At 35.1% G+C, this 21,716-nt stretch overlaps 2 protein-coding genes across 2 annotated transcripts; both read left to right on the top strand.

The window, feature by feature from the left end:
* Positions 1-977: 977 nt before the first annotated feature.
* LOC107934913 (nucleolar protein 14) lies at positions 978-6,843 on the top strand. The gene is made up of 14 exons (XM_016867436.2): positions 978-1,310; positions 1,413-1,547; positions 1,820-1,961; positions 2,425-2,507; positions 2,709-2,768; positions 2,869-3,081; positions 3,480-3,608; positions 3,946-4,623; positions 4,712-4,904; positions 4,992-5,185; positions 5,550-5,654; positions 5,740-5,879; positions 5,998-6,276; positions 6,373-6,843. The coding sequence occupies exons 1-14, from the start codon at positions 1,092-1,094 to the stop codon at positions 6,638-6,640; spliced, it is 2,838 nt and encodes a 945-aa protein (XP_016722925.1). The 5' UTR covers positions 978-1,091; the 3' UTR covers positions 6,641-6,843.
* A 4,064-nt stretch (positions 6,844-10,907) lies between these two features.
* On the top strand, positions 10,908-20,567 carry LOC107934894 (cytochrome P450 CYP749A22). Its single transcript, XM_041111805.1, has 5 exons — positions 10,908-11,194; positions 11,288-11,514; positions 11,594-11,826; positions 13,371-13,749; positions 19,954-20,567. Exons 1-5 carry the CDS (start codon positions 10,921-10,923, stop codon positions 20,380-20,382), a joined length of 1,542 nt encoding a protein of 513 aa, XP_040967739.1. The 5' UTR covers positions 10,908-10,920; the 3' UTR covers positions 20,383-20,567.
* Positions 20,568-21,716: the final 1,149 nt, after the last annotated feature.

The raw sequence follows: 21,716 nt of genomic DNA, 5'->3' as shown, positions 1-21,716 counted from the left end.
AATTTCTGGACCGGACTTCAATACACCTATATAAAAAACTCTGTAAATATTTAATAAAAATATTTATAGGCTCGATTTATAGAAACGAGGTCCCAATACCTCATTTTCGAAAACCACTTGACTTAAAGGAAAAACCACTTGTACTAAACTAATCGTTCAATAAGCAAAAATTATCAGATCAAAATTCAATATAATACTATATTTGACTCATAAATATTAAATAATAATACTTACGGACTCACTCATTAGATTTATGGTCCCGAAATCACTATTTCCAACATCACTGAAAAATGAGTTGTTACAAAAACAACAACAATAGTGGAAATAGGAAACCACATAATGGGAAGTGGAAGCCCAAGAATAAACCAAAAGGGCCAGTGAGATGCTTCCTTTGTAAAGGTCCACACATTGTGAGGGACTTTCCAAAATGATCCTTTTTTTTGCTATCAAAAGGGATGATGATCCAGATAGAGCATCAATAAGGCTTGGTTTGATCATGCATTCAGTCAAAGCGAAGAGGATTAGAGAGAGTGAAAAAAAGCCAGTGGAGTGCTTCTTAAGTTGTGGTCTGCATAGGATACGGGACTGTTTAGAGTGATCCAAGATATCTGCGAACAGTAAATGATACTCAATTCTGCGAAATTGAATAGGGATAACAAGTAAAAAGGGGTAAAAATTAACACTCAAAATCTTTAACATAGAAGTTAGCTAATCTATATAAACTTAAAACTTAATTAGTCAATGTCTAATCATAAAGGCATTTATGTCATGTATTTATAATTTTAATTAAAATATCAATTTGTGATCCTATTTTCAAATTATTCTGAATATTTTTGAAAAAAAACTTTAAGTACTTAAGTGAAAAAGGTATAATTTGGGATCCGATTTTGTAATTAAACCAAAAAATTATATGAGGCAAAGGCCCATGTCTCAGCCAAAGCCCATCAATTATAAACCTCTAAGCTCTTACAAAACCCAAAGCCTTAAAACAGAAAAACCCTGTCTTTCTTCGTCGATATTTTCCTCCGCCAAAATATACCCATTAAAATTCCCGCCGCCGTCGAGGTCGACAAAGATACGCCGGCTTAGCCATGGCTAAGCAATCGACTCCCGGAGCTAAAACCAAGAAGAAATCAAACAAAAAACACCACAAAAAATCTGATCCAGATGCCATCTCCATGAAGCTCAAGTCTCAAAAGCCTAACCCTTTCGAAACCATCTGGTCACGTCGCAAGTTCGACATACTCGGCAAGAAACGCAAAGGCGAAGAACGCCGCATCGGCCTTGCACGTTCCCTCGCCATTCAAAAGGTAAATTATAAAACTCTATCCCCCATAAAAAATTCAACTTTTTTTTTTGCCCTATATTTGTTAGTGTGTTGATATGACTTTTTTTTGGCGGTTTTGTTTCAGAGGAAGAAAACACTGTTGAAAGAGTATGAGCAAAGCACAAAGTCTTCTGTTTTTGTTGATAAGAGAATTGGTGAACAAAATGATGACATGGGAGAGTTTGAAAAGGGTATCTTGAGGTCTCAACGTGAACGTCAGGTTGTTTTCTCTTTTTAAATGCTCGTCTGTGTACGTAGTTTATAAGTGAAATATTGAAGTCTAGTCGAATTGAGCATTGCTTGAACATCATGGGAGAATGGAAGCTGGAATATTCCTTCATTGATAAAAAAGATTTTTTTTTTAACATTCTAAATAATATATCGATTGAATCTTTATAGTACTCGAGTTTAGCCTGTGCTGTGTTGGTTACTTCTATTTGCATAATTGGAAAAATGAATACCTGTTGAGATTAAGTTTATATGATTCTGTAGTTGAAATTGGGAAAAAGGAGCAAGTTCAATTTATCAGATGGAGAAGAAGATGAGTTTGATGCTCCGGATTTTGGTTCCCTTCCAGAGAGGGATGATTTTGAGGATGAAATGCTGTCCGATGACGATAATTATGCTGATGAAAGTAAGATTAAACTTCTGCTCTTCATTATGATGATGCTTTATAATTTGTTTATAGATAATCCAGATTTCCTAGTAACTTTTTTTTTCATTTGTTAAACAATGTATTGTTTAACTAGTTAGCTTTTACGTATCAGTAACACTTGGAAGTGGTCATAGTTCCTGCTTATTTGTCTTTAAAGCTCCAGTCTACAGCAAGAACTTTGTATTCTTCTTTATGTACTTGCTATTATCAATAAGCTTAAAGCTTGTTTTTGTTAATGATGCATGCAAATGTAGTAATTTAGTTTAGGCATGACTTGTCATCTCCTCGGTTCTCCTTTTACTATATTTCTGCGTACTTTGAAGGATGTTCTGTTCTTTATGTACATTCCAATCTTTTATTCTTTATGTGAATATTTTTACCTTTTTTCATATTCTTGCTTTAAGCTACATTAATGGTCGTGATGATTTGTTCTTCTTTTCAGAGCGGTCAACGGTCTTAAAGCACCTTAATTCTCACAGTGCCAAGGATCCCTTGGAAGGGGATTTGATAGAAGGAGAAGAAAATGTAAGACCTATTCTCTTTCATTAAGAAACACTTGTTTGTAGTCGAGTTTGATGGTCAGCTTAGCAATTTCAATGTTATCGGTCATTTGTGTTTGGTCTTATCCTCATTAGGGTTATATACGATATACAGAGCGTGTCCTTTTTGCGGTGTTATATTAGATGCCCTGAAACATAGTTTAAATTGATGGTTTTCACTCTACAGAAGCACAAATCCAAGAAGGAAATAATGGAAGAGGTTATTTTGAAGAGCAAGTTTTTCAAGGTAAAATTTCATATGCACCATAAAGGTAACTCTATTGTTTCCCAACCGTTGTCGTGTCTTGACATCCGGTCTCGAATTTTTTTTCCTCGTTTTGTACCAGGCACAAAAAGCTAGAGATAAAGAAGAAAACGAGCAACTGATGGATGAATTAGATAAGAGCTTCTCATCTTTAGTGCAGTCCCAAGCCTTATTGTCTCTCACTGAGCCAGGCAAAATGAATGCCTTGAAAGCTCTCGTGAACAAGAGTATTCCGGATGAGCATGTGAAAAAGGAAGAGTTAGCCGTTACGCAGAAAGCTGTAACTAATAATCAGGTACGGAGTTATGGTTCTACATTGGGTCTTATTAAACTTATGTTACTCTTACTTGGGTGTCTGTTTGATGCATACCTGAATCCAGCATGGGTATGGTTAGATTTTTCTAAGTTTTCCGTTGCATTTGGAGGATCCTTTGAGCTCATATACCTGTATCCCTGTCTCAGACTGGAGTTTTAGACACAAATATTTAAAAGAAAAATGAAGTGTAATCAACATGGTATTAAACTGGCCATGCTGATCAGTGCTCTTGCCCATGCAAAGTTCTGATCTTCATTTATTTGCTGTTTTCCGAAATCTTACTTTAGCATGCCGTATTTCTTCACTGTTGGTGTTAATATGTTCTTGCTTTTAGTGGTGCATCAAAATCAAGCATTTTCCCCCTTTTTTACTGACAGGAACAACCTGATTCCTATGATAAACTTGTCCATGAGATGGTATTGGATATGCGTGCTCGGCCATCTGACAGGACAAAGACACCCGAAGAGATTGCCCAAGAGGAAAGGGAGCGACTCGAGCGATTAGAGGTATCTGTGGTCAAAGCTCAACTACTTCCTTTTGGTTATATTTGCTTTTGCATGCTATGGTTTTATTTAGAGAGCTATTTAGTAGCTGTTACTGTTGATAGAGTTTTTCTGAGAGATGGAAATTCTCGTAAAACAGGGCTTTATATTGTGCTTTATTGGTTCGAAATAGGATTTTGTTTGATACGGTAACTACTATTATCGTTGTTTCATGGTTATGTATGTTAAAGACGCTATGCTAGAATGTTTGATTATTATTATTTTTTCATGGTTATATATGTTAAAGACACTAAGATAGAATGTTTGCTTAAGAACTTACATAGGATTGCCCAAATTTCAGGAGGAGCGTCAAAAGAGGATGTTAGCAACGGATTATTCTAGTGATGAAGATGGTGAAAATGCGGAGAAAGATTATGCTCAGAGGCCAAGGGCTATCTCGGGAGATGATCTTGGTGACTCCTTTGCACTTGATGATGAGCCTGGTAATAAAAAGGGTTGGGTTGATGAGATTCTTGAAAGAAAAGATGCTATTGATTCCGAGGATGATGAAGAGGATGATTCTGAAGATTTGGGAAGTGCTGAAGATACTGATGAAGATGAAGAATCTGAAGAAGAAGAAGAAGATGATGAAAATGAATCTGAAAAGACTCTCTCTTTGAAGGACTGGGAGCAGAGCGATGATGACAATGTTGGTACAGATTTGGAAGAGGATGAGGAGACCGATGAACATGATGAGGCCATTGGTGATGAAGATGTGGATAAAAAAAGCCGTAACAAAACAAACAAAACTGAACTTAAGAAATGTGTAGAGTCTGTGGATGCAAAAAAACCAAAAGCAAGTGGCAAACATACTTCAACAAAGTTGGACATTCCGTTTATAATCGAAGCTCCAAAGAACCTAGAGGAACTGTCTTCCTTATTGGAGAATCGTTCTAATGATGATGTTATTGTGATTATCAACCGAATTCGGGCAAGCAATGCAATTAAGCTTGCTGCAGAAAATCGGAAGAAAATGCAAGTAAGTTTCCTTATAGGGTATTCTGATATCCTACCAATATTGAGATTGGCACCTTCAATTTAGAACTGATATATCTTTTATTAACCAGGTATTTTATGGTGTTCTTTTGCAATATTTTGCCGTGTTAGCAAATAAAAAGCCCTTGAATTTTGAGTTATCGAATAAGCTTGTCAAGCCAATAATGGAGATGAGTACGGAGATCCCATTTTTCTCCGCAATATGTGCTCGTGAGCGAATCTTACGAACTCGCGTACAATTTTGTGAGGCTCTCAAGAACCATGGTATGTGATTGCTTGATTCTTTGTCACTGCCCTAACTTTATTATATTTGTAGAATTCCTAATAAGATGCATTTTATTTTATTTGCAGAAAATGGATGCTGGCCTACCTTGAAAACGTTGTTTCTCCTGAGGTTATGGTCCATGATTTTTCCATGCTCTGATTATCGTCATGTAGTAACAACTCCAGCACTATTGTTAATGTGCGAGTATCTGATGCGTTGTCCCATTATGTCGGGTCGAGACATCGCTATTGGTTCGTTTTTATGTTCCATGATTCTCATGGTATGTACATGTTTATCCTTTTCACTATATCCTTGAACTTGTCTTGTAAGAGTTTGAAATTTCTTCTTACATGCACCTTATGACATCTTAGATAATGGTCTTCTCTTTTTGTTTGTTGAGCATATGAAAATCAGTTACTTTAAAGCACGCTGCTTAATAATTGTGTTTCAAATGGAATTTGTATTTATAAGTTTATCTGTGCAATCACTTGTATTCTTAAGGTCCCTAACTTGTAAAGCCAGATTCGAACCGAGGGATTGCCACAAACCCACAACTACAAAAGGATTTTACCAAGTTGATTCACATGTTTACCAACGTACCATATATATGCCGTTCCTTACATGATAAATCTTGGTATTTGTAGTTCATGAAGCAATCTCGGAAGTTTTGTCCTGAAGCTATTATGTTCCTCCGAAGTCTGTTGATGGCAGCTACAGAACACAAACTAGCATCCGAGCAAGATTCACAGGTACTGTAACTTCCTAATAAATTTGTTTTCTCGTGCTACTTGTTGGACTAAATTGTTCTATTTATGTACATTTCTTTCTTATCAGTTCTATCATTTTATGGAACTGAAAGCACTCAGGCCCTTATTATGCATACATGATGGCGTGGATGAAATTAATCCTCTGAATTTCCTCATGGTAATGGAAATGTCAGATGACTCGTTGTTTTTCCGCTCGGATAATTTCAGGTCAGCACTTGGTGCTGTTTTTCATTGTTGGTTTCTTTGTCTCATTTCATTAAATTCTACTGTCTTAGGTAACTTTTGACTTATATGGACTTTTCCCTTTCATTGCGTTTATCTTCAGGGCTAGTGCACTGCTAACTGTGATTGAAACTTTGCAAGGATTTATTGAGATCTATGACGGGTTGAACTCCTTTCCTGAAATTTTCTTACCGATTGCAACATTATTAGTTGAAGTTTCGGAGCAGAAACACATGCCGAAGGCACTGAAAGATAAGTTCAACAATGTTTCTCAACTCATTAAGAAGAAAGCTGACGAAACTCATACGCTGCGGAGACCACTTCAGCTACGCAAGCAGAAGCCGGCTCCTATCAAATTACTTAATCCGAAATTTGAAGAGAAGTAAATCACATTAGCTCTAATTTTAATTTTTATCTCCTGTCTTAATGATATCTAGACTCGGGGGACTAAAGGTCTATTTCCCATGTTACATTGCAGCTTTGTTAAAGGCAGAGACTACGATCCAGATCGGGAACGAGCCGAGAGAAGAAAGCTACAAAAACTGATAAAACGCGAAGCCAAAGGCGCGGCTCGAGAGTTACGTAAAGACAATTATTTCTTATACGAGGCGAAGCAAAGAGATAGGGAATTAGTGGAAAAGGAAAGAGCAGCTAACTATGGAAGGGCGATAGCATTTTTGCAAGAACAAGAACATGCCTTTAAATCTGGACAATTAGGTAAAGGCAGTAAGAAGAGAAGGAGATGAAAGCTATATAGGTAAATTTCTAATGCAAAGCTCCTTGAATTAGCTCATCAAATTTAATAGATGTTTTGACATAGAATTTTGAGATTCTTGATTGTTTTTTAGTGGATTGGCATGCAATCAACTAGCCTAGCAATTTTTGTGTATTTCATCACGTGTTCCTATTGTTTCTCGTGTCGTAATCATATTTAAGATTTCGAAATGTATCTAGTCATGTCTTGTTAGTGTTTTACTTGTTTTTCCGTCTTATGTTTCATGCTTTAGCTCTATATATGCCTGTAGACCGTAAAATTCACATTTCTAAATCAACAGCGCGGTAGGAGACTGAATTTTGCTCCCTTTACTAAAACGTGTAACTAAACGTTAATTATGATAGTTTTTAACAACAAAAATGGATTAATTTGTTGTAAATGAGAAAAATGTAATTTAATTTTTATATTAGGGGTTTTAATGGTATTTTTACCAACAAATAGGAGTGTGCATTCTGTTGTTTTGGTTTTTTTTTTAATATCAAATTTAAATTATCTATGTAAACCGAATAATTTGAATTGATTTAGGGAGCAAAATCAAATAAAAGGAATGAATTTTTTTTGTTTGATTCGGTTTTTCAATTTTTGGATATATTTTCCTTTTGAGTTGGAAAAAAAATTCTAATTGAGTTTCTTGTAATTTTATTTCTTTTAAATTTTTTAAATGTTTTTTCTTTAAATTAGTATATTGTATTACTTTAATTTTATTTTTGTTTCAAATTCATTATAAAAATATTAAAAATTAAATTAAAACAATTTTAATGAATTCCAAAAATATTTAATTTCTTAGTTAGGTATATAGAGTTGTTTCTATATATTAAATAATAATTAAAATGAATATTATAAAAAAATAAAATCTTAATTTAGGTTTTAAATATTAGTGGATATTGGGTTTTAATTTGATGTGTTTGGACTTTTAAGGGTATTAAATTTTAATACGTATTTAAGTTTATTGTCTAAATTTGGGTTTGAGTATGTAAATGAATTATGGTTTTTTAATTTTATGAGTTATGGTCTTAATAAGTTTATTTGGTTATTCGGTTCTCAAATTTTAAACTGAAGTGAATCGAATCGGTCGATTTAATTAATTTTCATGTTTGATTTATTTGGTTTATTTGATTTAAAATGTCAAAATAAAAAATCAATCAAACATAAAAATTAATTAAATTAAAAAGCCCGAGTATATGAAAAAAATTCAAAATTTTCAACTCAGTTCACTTTGATTTTTTTGTGATTAGAATTTTGTATACACCCCTAGAAGCGGGACATCGAAAACATAATGCTTAAAATGATAAATGAAGAGTAAGAGTAACCTAAAACAGTAACATGGGTTATAGAATCAGCGAATGCAAACTTGTCAAAACGATGATTTCTGAAAACTCAACACCTGGGGTTGGTTCTGAATTACCGGCGGGGAGCAAATGTTGACCATCAATCATCGGAGTGAAATTAGCGTCAGTCATTCCATGAGTTCCATTGGCTTCCATCAATGAACTCTTCAGCTCCTGCCGCCATGCCAGCTCCAAGTTTCACAATATTTCCCCCATACTAGGTCTGTTGCTTCCTTGTCTGCAAAACATTTCTTTGCTGTACCTGTAAATGTCTTAAAACATTCAGGGTTGATCTTTCCCTGTAAGAAAGGGTCAATGTTCTATTCCAGGGTCCCCATTTGATAACAATTTAGTGCCCAATCAGCCAAATTTACCTTGCCATAGTCTTCTTCATTTTTGACACACTGTAACACTGCAGGTCTAGCAAACAACAATTCAATCAGCACAACCCCGAACGAGTAAACGTCAGATTTTTCAGTCAGTTTTTGACGTTGATAATACTCTGGATCCAAGTACTCACATGAGTTTCAGATTCTGTCATTGTCATATTTGGTCCGATTTTCGATGGTCTGAAATCCGGAAGCTTGGGTTCCCAATTTTCATCTAATAGGCTGTTTGTAGTTTTCACATCACGGTGAATGATACATTGCTTCCCTGACGACGTGTGGAGATAATGCGATCGTCGAGCTGCACCGCCTCTTCTTCCATGGAAGTGGTGATTCCTTGGTCTTGTAAAGGTGGTCTGCTAATGTACCTCTTGCCATGCAACACCCGATCAAGGATACTAAATGGCAGTGTCGAAGCTTCGAAAGTATGGTGATTTCGTTTTGGAATTCATTGATACGTTGACGTGATTCAGGATTCGAACGCTTTATAGCAACAGCAGTCAGCGTATTTCTGTTGTTAACAAACCCCTGTATATCTTTCCCAACCCCTCCGAACAAAGTAAGAAAGCAGCCGAGAAGTTCTCGGTTGCCGACTTTATCTCCGCAAGAGTGAAGTGTGGGCAGTCCTTTGACAATGGCAATCATGTAACTGTTCTGATCTTCCATTTAAAGTTAGATGGCAATGGTAATTGTAAAGAAATAAGGGCCATATATATACTTACACCAACCACTGTTAAAAGTATATTATAAACAGTCCGAGCGATAAAATGATTTGCAGATAAAGATACCTTTCTTGCTTTGAATGGATTAGATCCCGCAAGAGAGTTGTTTTCATCAGATAGTTTGAAGGTTTCGAACCCATTCAAGAACGGCACATTATGAACTAAACTTCGATTATATTGTATGGACACTAAGACAAACACACTCCCCTGCTGTTTTCTCGAGAGATTCACAATAAAATCTCCATACACGGGAGCTCCCATCTCCTGAATTAAGCTGCTGGTTTCTGCAAGAGTGGCACCACTTGAAGAGTTGGTATGAACAGCCATTCCGTTTTCGTCGACAAAATTCGTGCTTTTCTGCACGTATAAGTGCAACCTGAATAGATAACTGAACCCAAAATCTACGGGGAGTGACCAAGTTATGTTATCTTCACGAGACAATGACATTCTAGCTGTGGTATAGACTTCCTTAATAGCAGCATATGCTGCTGGTATAAACAATATACACATAAAGAGACATAAGTTTACATCTATTGAAATAGAGTAGATTAGTTTTGCTGGTATAAACAATATAAAAATATAGACTCACCTCAATTGAAGTCGCGAAGTCAAGCTTTTGCCTTCAATGTCGCGACATGATTCCCAAATGGTCACTATATTATCTTAATATTTTGAAATTTTTACATTTTAGTTCTTTAATTAACAACGGTTTCTCATAAGAACTTTCGTAAGCTTATTTATAGCCCGGATTTGAATAAATAACATATAATTAAGTATTTGAACTTAATGACTTGTGTAAATTGTTTATTTGGTATGCAAACGAAGTTGTAGTTGTTTCGGCAGCGAATGTGACATTTCATATCTTAAATTCAACTATTGAAACGGGGGTGGGTGTTACATTCATAGTCATTGCTAATTATTACAACCCATTAATTAATTTATATATCTATTGTTACATATTCGAGGAGTTGTAAATAAATTATTATTCTAACAAATAAAATTCAAATTTTCTTTCACAAATATGATAAAAAAATATTATTATTATAAAAAGTTTAAATTTCATTAGAGCATTGTTACAATGTCATAATGTTACACGTTGCAAGACAATGACTAAATACCAAACATGACATTAGATTGATGATGACTAGAAGATTATATAAACTATTACGGTTAAGAAGTAAAGTGTAAAACGATGTTTCATTATTTGTCTTACAAACATTTGATGTATGACATTTTCCATGCAATATGGATGTTATGTCTGTTATGTTACTTGTTTTTCTTGTTTCAAGAAATGGGAAATTTTGATTTTCTATATATATATATAGACTGATTTGGATTCGTCGATTATGTTCTAAATTAAATTATAACAACAAAGCAATAAAATCTTTTAGGATAAATTGTTTGAATTTAACAAAATTTCCCAATTTGGTCCACATTTAAAATTTGATAATTTTTTTCAATTTAATCCTTCAATTTGGATATCTTAATACTTTAAGATTATCTCATATCATCATTTGAAAAATATTGTAAAAAATTATTAATTTTTTTAAAAAAAATCAATGACATAATACAATTTCATAATTTCATATCACCATATATTTTTTATTGCTGAAAATTTAGGGAGTGGATGGATGACAACTCAAACTATTATTTTTAGAAACTTTTTTATTTGAAATTAATTTTTTTTATCCACATGATGTCAAATATCAATTAAATTAAGTTTCAATGAATTTAAACTTTCTTATTTGTCTTCACTTCAGCTTTTAAATGTATATATGTACATCAACATCTGAATTCATTCTTAAACAGAGGAGAATGGATTCAACAGCAAGGCTTTTAATCTTTCTGGCAGGTTCTTTAACCTTATTTCTATTGAAATTCCTTCATAAATTCTGGTGGATACCTTTTAAGATACAAAGAGCACTGAGTTTACAAGGAATCAAAGGACCTCCATATGAGTTCATCCATGGCAACAACAAAGCCTCTACCCGTTTCAGATACGAAGCTTTAAGCAAACCCATGGCTTCCTTAACTCATAATATAGTCCCCAGAGTTATTCCTCAGATTCATTCATGGATCAACACTTATGGTGATGATGATTTACATGTTCTTTTTCATATGTCTATAATTCTCATTTGAAAATGTTAATCATTTCTCTTTTTTTTTTTAAAAAAAAAAATAGGGCAAAATTATCTTACGTGGGAGGGGAATCGAGCTCAACTGGTGATATCCGAACCCGAATTAATCAAAGAGATACTGAAAGCCAACGACGGGTCTTTTCCGAAAAGGAAGGATGATTCGAGTATTATTCATAAGATCCTCGGGGAAGGCCTCGCGTCCTCCGAAGGTGCGAAATGGGCGAAGCAAAGGAAGTTGGCGAATCATGCTTTCCATGGAGAAAGCTTGAAAGTAAGGCTTTGAATTTATATCTGTAATCATGATAAAAGCGACGTAACATGGATGGATGGTGTGTGTGTGTGTATGGCAGAATATGAATCCAGCAGTGATTGCTAGCGTTGAGACGATGTTGGAGAAGTGGAAAGGTCGAGAAGGCGAAGAGATCGAAGTGTTTAACGAGTTCAGGTTGTTGACATCAGAAGTTATATCGAGAACGGCTTTCGGTAGTAATTACTTGGAAGGGAGGAATATTTTCGACATGTTGACGAAATTGGCGATACTATTTAGTCGAAATTATTTCAAAACTCCGATTCCTGGCATCAGGTAGCTTCATCCATTTTTTCATCCAAAACCATCATAGCTTAGATATCTTAATGCCACTCCAACTAGAAAATTTGACTTGATGAATTTCAACCTAAACTCCATCCAACCATAAAAAGTCAACCATCATAATCTAAATTTACCCAAACAATTAATTTGAAATAATTTAAACATAACTCAAATGACTCAAACTCCTGATTGAAAAACCCAAGCTTTTTTTTTTTGAACAATTTCATTACATATTCTGACTATATCTGTTTTTTTACATAATATATAGAACTAGAGATGCTCATAGGCCGGATCAGGTCGGACCTAAACATGATATTAACATACTTTATGTTTTTCCAAGCTCATCCCGATCCAAAATATGAGCTTAAAATTTTGCCCAAACACACTCATATTTGCAAAAAACTTTTATTTATTGAAAATTTTTATATATTCATCTTAACATTATTTTTATTGTTTACATTAGAGTAGTATTATATATTTAGTATAAGTTTATTTTTTTAATGTGTTCTAAATTACATAATATATAAAAATAACATAATATAAAATATTATGAACTTAAAAATGGGTTAGGTCAGATTAGGCTTGAGCCTTGAATGTTTAAGCTCAAGCCCGGCCCATATTTTAAACGGGCTTAATTTTTTTGGCCTAGTATTTTTGCCCAAACCCTCTCAAATTTCGGGTAGACCTAGGTCTACTTAGAATTACTCATAGCCCCTCTCCAACTCATAAATAGGAGGATAATGCGCTCCAATGCACTCAAACCCAGGTCCTCCTGCATTGGCAACAATACTCATGTCAATTGAATTAAGATTTAATAAATAATAAAAAAATAAACTTTAAACTTGAACATGGAATGACTAAAATCTAGAGGAATTCATGGTTGGGCTAATCCTATGTATGATATTAATATATTTTATTTTTATCCAAGCCTGGCCTAACTAGAAATATGAGCATAAAATTTTGTCCAATCTTGTTCATTTTTGTAAATAACTAATCGAAGTTTGTTTTAGATCCGCCAATATAATTTCTTAAAAAATATTAATATTAATTTAATATTTTAGATGATTTCATTTTATTAAAATTTTAAATTTACACAACTTAATATATATTTTTTAATGTTTACGTAGTTGTGTATTATTATATATTTAATTTTATATGATATAAATTGCATAATATAGAAAAGAAAAAGAAAAATATATTACAGAAGTATAAAACAGGTTGAGACGGGCATAGACATTGAATGTTGAAACTCAAGCTTGACCCATCTTTTAAATTCGTCTAATTTTTAGCATTGTAGTTTTGTCCAATACCTCCCATATTTCAGGTGAGCCTTCCGGTTTGGAAGAGTTGCCCAACCTATGAAGTATGAACAAGTATTCCAAATCCAAATTTAATCAAAACCGTGAAATAATTTAACCGTCAAATTGACCCAAATTGAAATGAACAAAAAAGTGATTCAATCCAAATTGACTCAACTAAAAACCAACGGATCCACTCAATTGAAAGGTTTGAGCTTATACCTATGTTTTCTTTTACAGCAAGATATGGAAAACCGCGGTTGAAATAGAATCAGAGAAACTTGCTAATGGAATTCATGATTGTGTGATGGAAATGGTTAAGAGAAGGGAAAAGAAAGTAGAGACAGGAGAAGCTGACGGTTTTGGCAATGATTTTCTAGGATTACTAATAAATGCTTATCGTGATTCCGACGAGAAAAACCAATTTTCCATCGAGGATCTAGTGGATGAGTGCAAAACATTCTACTTTGCCGGTCAAGAAACAACCAACTCCTTGCTTGCGTGGACGATCCTTGTTTTAGCAATTCATACTAAATGGCAAGAAAAAACAAGGCAAGAGGTGTCTGAGGTATTTGGGGACCAAAATCCTAATTCTGAAGGCATTGCCAAATTAAAAATTGTAAGTAAATCCATATTAGAATATACCCATACCCCATACTTTGCCCATACCTTTCCCATACCTACCCATACTTTGGAAAGGTCAAAGTTATGGGCACCAAATATTTATTTAGTGTTGGGCATGGGAAAATAGCAATTTTTGGTCCCTAAGTGAATAGTGACTTTGCAAGGTGGCCCTTGAATCTCAACTATAAATAGGCCAACCATTGCTCATTCTCATCATCCCACATTTGCCATTCTCTACTTAAGGCATTGTTCTCTCTCCCTATTTGTAAAGTTTCACTTGTATTTTTGGAGTGAAATATATTTGGTAGTGCCCGAGGACGTAGGCAAGATTTGCCGAACCTCGTTAAAATTCTGGTGTTCTTTACTATTTATTGTTCATATTTTGTGAATTTGATTGTAGTGATTTATTGTGCTATTAAATTACGATAGAGGGATATTCTGGCTAGGAAAGACTTGGTACTTAAGTGATCCTCGTGATCCACCTCTCTTTCCTGGGAATTGAACTTAGTGTGATTTTTTAGTACAATAATTTTACTCTTTCACACGCTTCCGCACAATAATTGGTATCAGAGCCAGATTCGTACTTGGAGAATACGACCGTTTACGGTACTATTCACGTATACGGCACTATTCACGTATACGGTACTGTTCACGTATACAGTAGTTGGGATTGAGAAGAAAAATGGCAGCAGCATCGTCATCAGCAAGGACTACTGTGACAAATGCAAAATTTGAAGTAGAGAAATTTGACGGTACCAATAATTTTGGTATGTGGCAATGTGAGATCCTGGATGTCTTATGTCAGCAAGAGCTAGATATAGCCCTTGAAGAAAAACCTGACAAGATGGATGACAAGGAGTGGGCCAAGATCAATAGACAGGCGTGTGGTACAATCCGCCTATGTTTGGCCAAAGAGCAGAAGTACTCTGTCATGAGGGAGACATCAGCGAAGAAGTTATGGGATACACTGGAAGAAAAGTTTCTAACGAAAAGTCTTGAAAATAGGCTTTATATGAAAAAGAAACTTTATCGATTCACGTATGCACCCGGTATGTCGATGAATGACCATGTGAACTCATTCAATAAAATTTTAGCAGACTTGCTAAATTTGGATGAGAAATTTGAAGATGAAGACAAGGCATTATTATTGTTGAATTCCCTTCCTGATGAATATGATCATCTTACCACCACATTGCTTCATGGGAAGGACACGATCACATTTGATGCAGTCTGTAGTGCGTTGTATAGATCTGAGACTCGAAAGAAAGATAAAAGAGATCACAGAGATACAACCGCAGAAGTCTTAACAGTAAGAGGTCGTTCACACAGCAGCAAACCTGGTAGAAGGGGTAAGTCCAAAGGGAGACCCGCCAAAGATGAATGTGCCTTTTGTCGTGAGAAAGGGCATTGGAAAAAGAATTGTCCTAAGTTACAAAAGGGCAAGTCTATTTCTAATGCATGTGTAGCGGAGCATGATGAGGAGTCAGACTTTAGCTTGGTTGGCATGGCAATGGCATGTCAAACGGATGAGTGGATATTGGATTCGGGATGTACTTACCATATGTGTCCTAATAAGGACTGGTTTTCTAGTCTTGAAGAACTAGAAGGTGGAGTTGTTTTTATGGGCAATGATAGTGCCTGTAAGACAATGGGTGTAGGTACAATCAAATTGAAGAACCATGACGGCTCAATCCAAGTTCTGACAGATGTTCGCTATGTACCCAGCTTGAAGAAAAATCTCATCTCATTAGGGGCCCTAGAATCTAAAGGGCTCACAATCACTTTGAGAGATGGATTACTAAAGGTAGTAGCTGGGGTATTGACGGTGATGAAAGGCACTAGAAGAAATAACTTGTACTATTTAAATGGAAGTACAGTTATTGGATCAACATCAACAGCTTCTGCGAAAGATGCAGATTCAGAGGCTACCAGGTTATGGCATAGGCGATTGGGACATGCTGGTGAAAAAGCTTTGCAGACATTGGTGAAGCAAGGCTTATTGAAAGGTGCAAATTCTTGCAAAATGGAATTCTGTGAACATTGTGTTCTGGGCAAGCAGAAGAGAGTAAAATTTGGTCCAGCAATTCACAATACGAAAGGAATTCTGGACTACGTTCACAGTGATGTGTGGGGACCTACCAAAGTGGCTTCTTTGGGAGGTATGCACTATTTTGTCACTTTTCTTGATGATTATTCAAGAAAAGTATGGGTGTATCTAATGAAAAGAAAAAGTGAAGTTTTGGATGCATTTCTGAAATGGAAGAAGATGGTGGAGACTCAGACTGGTCGAAAGGTCAAACGACTTCGATCAGATAATGGTACTGAGTACAAAAATGATCCATTTCTACAAGTATGTCAAGATGAGGGCATTGTGCGACACTTCACTGTTCGAGATACACCACAGCAGAATGGGGTGGCAGAACGCATGAATCGGACTATACTGGAGAAAGTTCGATGTATGTTGTCCAATGCTGGATTGGGCAAGGAATTTTGGGCTGAGGCAGTTACATATGCGTGCCATCTAATTAACCGATTGCCATCAGCTGCAATAAATGGAAAAACTCCTATGGAGATGTGGACTGGTAAACCTGCTACTGATTATGATTCTTTACATGTTTTTGGTTCCACTGCATATTATCATGTAAAAGAATCTAAGTTAGACCCAAGAGCAAAGAAAGCATTATTCATGGGTATAACTGGTGGTGTAAAAGGATACCGTCTCTGGTGTCCTGATACAAGGAAGATTGTTTTCAGTAGAGATGTAACTTTTGATGAATCAACCATGATGAAGAACGAAGATTCACAAAAGGATGACAAAACCAGTAGTACTTTGCAGCAGGTGGAGTTTGAAAAGGTTAATGATGATCCAGCTAATATTGAAAGAACAAATGATGAAGAAGTTTCGACCCAAGAACTTCTACAGCAACAAGATTCAATTGCATATAGGAGGCCAAGAAGAGAGATTCGTAAGCCTGCTCGCTTTGACGATATGGTGGCCTATGCACTTCCAATTGCAGATGATGATGTTCCTTCCACTTACACAGAAGCAATAAGTAACTCTGATGGTGTAAAGTGGAAGCAAGCTATGAATGAAGAAATGCAGTCTCTTCATAAAAATAGGACTTGGGAGTTGGTGAGACTGCCCAAGGGAAAGAAGGCAATTGGATGCAAATGGGTATATGCAAAGAAGGAAGGATTTCCTGGTAAAAATGAAATTCGATACAAGGCTAGATTGGTAGCAAAGGGTTACGCTCAGAAAGAAGGAATAGACTACAATGAAGTGTTTTCTCCAGTTGTGAAGCATTCGTCTATTCGGATTTTGCTAGCCTTGGTTGCGCAATATGATCTTGAACTAGTTCAGCTTGATGTGAAGACCGCGTTTTTACACGGTGATTTGGAAGAGGAAATCTATATGACTCAGCCAGATGGATTCAAGGTTGCTGGAAAAGAAAATTGGGTTTGCAAATTGACAAAGTCGCTTTATGGATTGAATCAATCTCCGAGGCAGTGGTACAAGCGATTTGATCAGTTCATGAAAGGGCAAAGGTACACAAGAAGTAAATTTGATCATTGCGTGTATTTTCAGAAGCTACAAGAAGGAACTTTCATATACTTGCTCTTATATGTTGATGATATGCTAATAGCTTCTAAGAGCAAAGTTGAGATTGAAAGATTGAAGACTCAACTCAATCTCGAGTTTGAGATGAAAGATCTAGGAGAAGCTAAAAAGATTCTCGGCATGGAAATATGTAGAGATAGAGCTCATGGCAGAGTTAGCTTGTCTCAGAAGCAGTATTTGAAGAAAGTACTACAGCAGTTTGGCATGAACGAGCAGACCAAACCTGTAAGTACCCCGTTGGCTTCTCATTTCAAGCTTTCTGCACAACTATCTCCTTCGACGAATACGGAACGAGAATACATGTTGCAAGTTCCGTATTCTAATGTAGTGGGTAGCTTGATGTATGCAATGGTGTGTACAAGACCCGACATTTCACAGGCAGTTAGTATAGTGAGCAGGTATATGCATAATCCTGGAAAAGGACATTGGCAAGCTGTGAAATGGATTCTACGGTATATTCAGAAGACCGTGGATGTTGGATTACTGTTCAAGCAGGATAATACACTTGGTAAAGGTGTTATTGGGTACGTTGATTCTGACTATGCCGGTGATTTGGACAAGCGAAGATCAACCACCGGTTATGTGTTTACACTTGCTGGAGGACCAATAAGTTGGAAGTCTACACTACAGTCTACAGTTGCATTGTCAACCACAGAAGCTGAGTACATGGCTGTAACAGAGGCTGTAAAGGAGGCTATTTGGTTACAAGGTATGGCTAAAACCTTGGGGTTGGTTCAGGAGCATATTAACGTGTATTGTGATAGTCAAAGTGCTATTCATTTAGCAAAGAATCAAGTCTATCATGCACGTACAAAACATATCGACGTACGATTCCATTTTGTGCGGGAAATTATTGAAGAGGGGAAAATTTGTCTTCAGAAGATCAAGACTGCAGATAATCCCGCAGATATGATGACCAAGGTGGTAACAGCAACCAAGTTCGAACATTGTTTGAACTTGATTAATATCCTGCAAGTTTAACAGTTGAAGAAGGCACTATCAAGTATTGTTGTCAAAAGCAGAAAGAATTGTGTGAAGATAAGATTATCCTAATCAAATCTTCAAGGTGGAGATTATTAGAATATACCCATACCCCATACTTTGCCCATACCTTTCCCATACCTACCCATACTTTGGAAAGGTCAAAGTTATGGGCACCAAATATTTATTTAGTGTTGGGCATGGGAAAATAGCAATTTTTGGTCCCTAAGTGAATAGTGACTTTGCAAGGTGGCCCTTGAATCTCAACTATAAATAGGCCAACCATTGCTCATTCTCATCATCCCACATTTGCCATTCTCTACTTAAGGCATTGTTCTCTCTCCCTATTTGTAAAGTTTCACTTGTATTTTTGGAGTGAAATATATTTGGTAGTGCCCGAGGACGTAGGCAAGATTTGCCGAACCTCGTTAAAATTCTGGTGTTCTTTACTATTTATTGTTCATATTTTGTGAATTTGATTGTAGTGATTTATTGTGCTATTAAATTACGATAGAGGGATATTCTGGCTAGGAAAGACTTGGTACTTAAGTGATCCTCGTGATCCACCTCTCTTTCCTGGGAATTGAACTTAGTGTGATTTTTTAGTACAATAATTTTACTCTTTCACACGCTTCCGCACAACAATCCACAATCTCTATCAATTTCAATAGTGCATTGTACTTTCAGTCAATTGATCAGCTTAGGTTTGTTTCAAGTTAGGTCAATTTAGACGGGCGAATTTGACTTTTAATTTTTTGATCATTTTGAATTTGAATCATTTCAAATTTAGGTTAATTTTGAGTTCAAGTTATTTGAGGTTTACATCATTTTTAGTTCATATGTCATTTATAATTGAAGTCATTTTCAAACTAGAGTTGGGCGAGTTTGGGTTGTTAATGGTTTATGGTCAAAACAAGTTGGGTTAAGTTCAGATTTAGATTATTTTGGCCTTTGGTTAAGTAGATTTAACCTGCCTCGATTTTACCATAAAATGGCAACAATTTGAATTTAAATTCAAAGCTAACTCAAACCAGAAATATCTCAAATCTAAAATGATTATAATAAGTAACCCAAAATGATCCAAACTTGAAGTACATGAACTCCTAACCAAAAAACTCCCATACTCAAATTCGACTAAATTGGACAAAAAGTGACCAAACTTCAAAACTGACCCAAACCCTAAATCTAACCCAAATTGATTTGATCAAAAACCAATTTGACTCATCCATTGACAAGTTTAGGGTAGAGGCAAGCAAAAAATTACTGTCAACTTGATTGGCAACTTATGTTTGTACTAGTAAGGTGTTTTCTTACTAATATCAGGGGCAATGTCAAGGAGGACAGGTAGTGGCATTGGCCACCTTAAAATGAGAAAATTGCATTTTTTTTATTTCTAATATATGGTAAATTACACTTTGTCCCTTCAAATATGATAAAATTTTGATTCAGTTCTTTAAAAATATATAAAGATATTAACTAATACAATGGTAAAATTGCATTGTACCTCTTATGGAAATATATAATTTCAGACCCTTTAAAATTTTTTTATGACTTCACTCCTAACTATTATTTAATAAATGAAACTTATTTTGGTGGCAGATGAACATGGTCGTCAATGAAACCTTGAGATTGTATTCTCCTGTAGTTGCCGTGATCCGAAAGATCAAAAAAGAAGTTCGATTGGGAAAATTTGTTTTGCCTGCAAATCTGGAGATATTGATCCCAATCATAGCACTTCACCATGACCCTCAACTATGGGGAGACGATGTACATCTTTTCAAACCGGAGAGATTCGTTGAAGGCATCGCTAGTGCTACCAAATACAACTCTGCAGCATTCATTCCCTTTTCGATGGGACCTCGATCTTGCGTTGGCATGAGCTTTGCAACCACAGAAGCAAAGGTTGCTCTCTCAATGATTCTCCAACGCTACGCCTTTACTCTCTCCTCGACCTACGTTCATGCGCCATTTACTTTAGTCACGCTTCAACCACAACACGGAATTCAAGTAATGCTTCATCCTTTATAGGGTGATGCCTGAAGTTCTTGCCGTAATAATTGATTATATAAATATATAAGCATACTTCAACGTCTGGATTGCAAAGGTAATAGTTATTATTGCAATCAATTACTCTAAAATCTATAAGTAAAATAACGATTAAGTTGCCACTTTTATTTAAATCCGTGATTTGAAAGCTACGATTTAACTCCCAAATATTTATTTAAATCTATTTCTTTAAATCTTGGTCAACAATTTAATAAATATAAACACAACTGACCGATCAAATCACGTAAATCTTTGTGTCTTTCACTATTTCTCCGTTATTATCGCTATTGAAAATAATGGGTGGTTGTCTCTTGCATGCTTAACACTCTTGACTTATCAAGACATACCTATTGAGTGTTACAATGTCTCGAGTAACAACGAAAGTAACGTTGCATGTGTGCAATTTTTTTTTACGGGATTTAGTTGCAACAAATATAGAGATTCAATATGTGTTCGGAAACTAAGTTACGTGGAATGTTTAGAGAATAAAGATTGAATCGTATTAGAATCAAGATATTGATGGTTGACAAGTTGCTCGAGAGTTTATTTAACTTACTATTTATTAAATTAAAAAATATAAAATAATATTTTAAAAAATTTATAATTTATTTCTGGTCCCCTATTTTTTTTAATTTTGCCTTCCCTCCTGTATACAAACTCACCATAATGTTTCAAGCTCCAACAGGTCAAAGACAAAATAGCAAAGCAAGACATTGGATTGATGATGATTGGAAGATTATATTAAGGTTATAATTGTAAGTGTCAAACGTTGTATATTATTTGTCTTATAAGTCTTCGATTTATGACATTTTCCAGGAAATTTGGACTTTATGTGTATTTTTTTCTTTCTTGTTTCATGAAATGGTATATTTATTATTTAAATTTCTTCTATCGACTGATTTGAATAAATAACATATAATTAAGTATTTGAACTTAATGATTTGTGTAAATTATTTATTTGGTATGCAAACGAAGTTGTAGTTGTTTAAGCAATGAAGGTAGATGTTACACTCATGGTCATTACTAATTATTGTAACCCATTAATTAATTTATATATCTACTGCTACATATTCGAGGAGTTATAAATAATTTTTTATTCTCACAAATAAAATTCAAATTTTCTTTCACAAATATGATAAAAAAAAATATTATTATTATAAAAAGTTTAAATTTCATTTAGAGCATTGTTACAATGTCATAATGTTACAGGTTGCAAGACAATGACTAAATACCAAACATGACATTAGATTGAAGATTACTAGAAGATTATATTAACTATTACGGTTAAGATGTAAAGTGTATAAATGATGTTTCAT

Source organism: Gossypium hirsutum, chromosome A04 (genome assembly GCF_007990345.1).
Source record: "Gossypium hirsutum isolate 1008001.06 chromosome A04, Gossypium_hirsutum_v2.1, whole genome shotgun sequence".
NCBI classification, from domain to species: Eukaryota; Viridiplantae; Streptophyta; class Magnoliopsida; order Malvales; family Malvaceae; genus Gossypium; species Gossypium hirsutum.
This window is presented reverse-complemented; position numbering and strand designations above follow the sequence as displayed.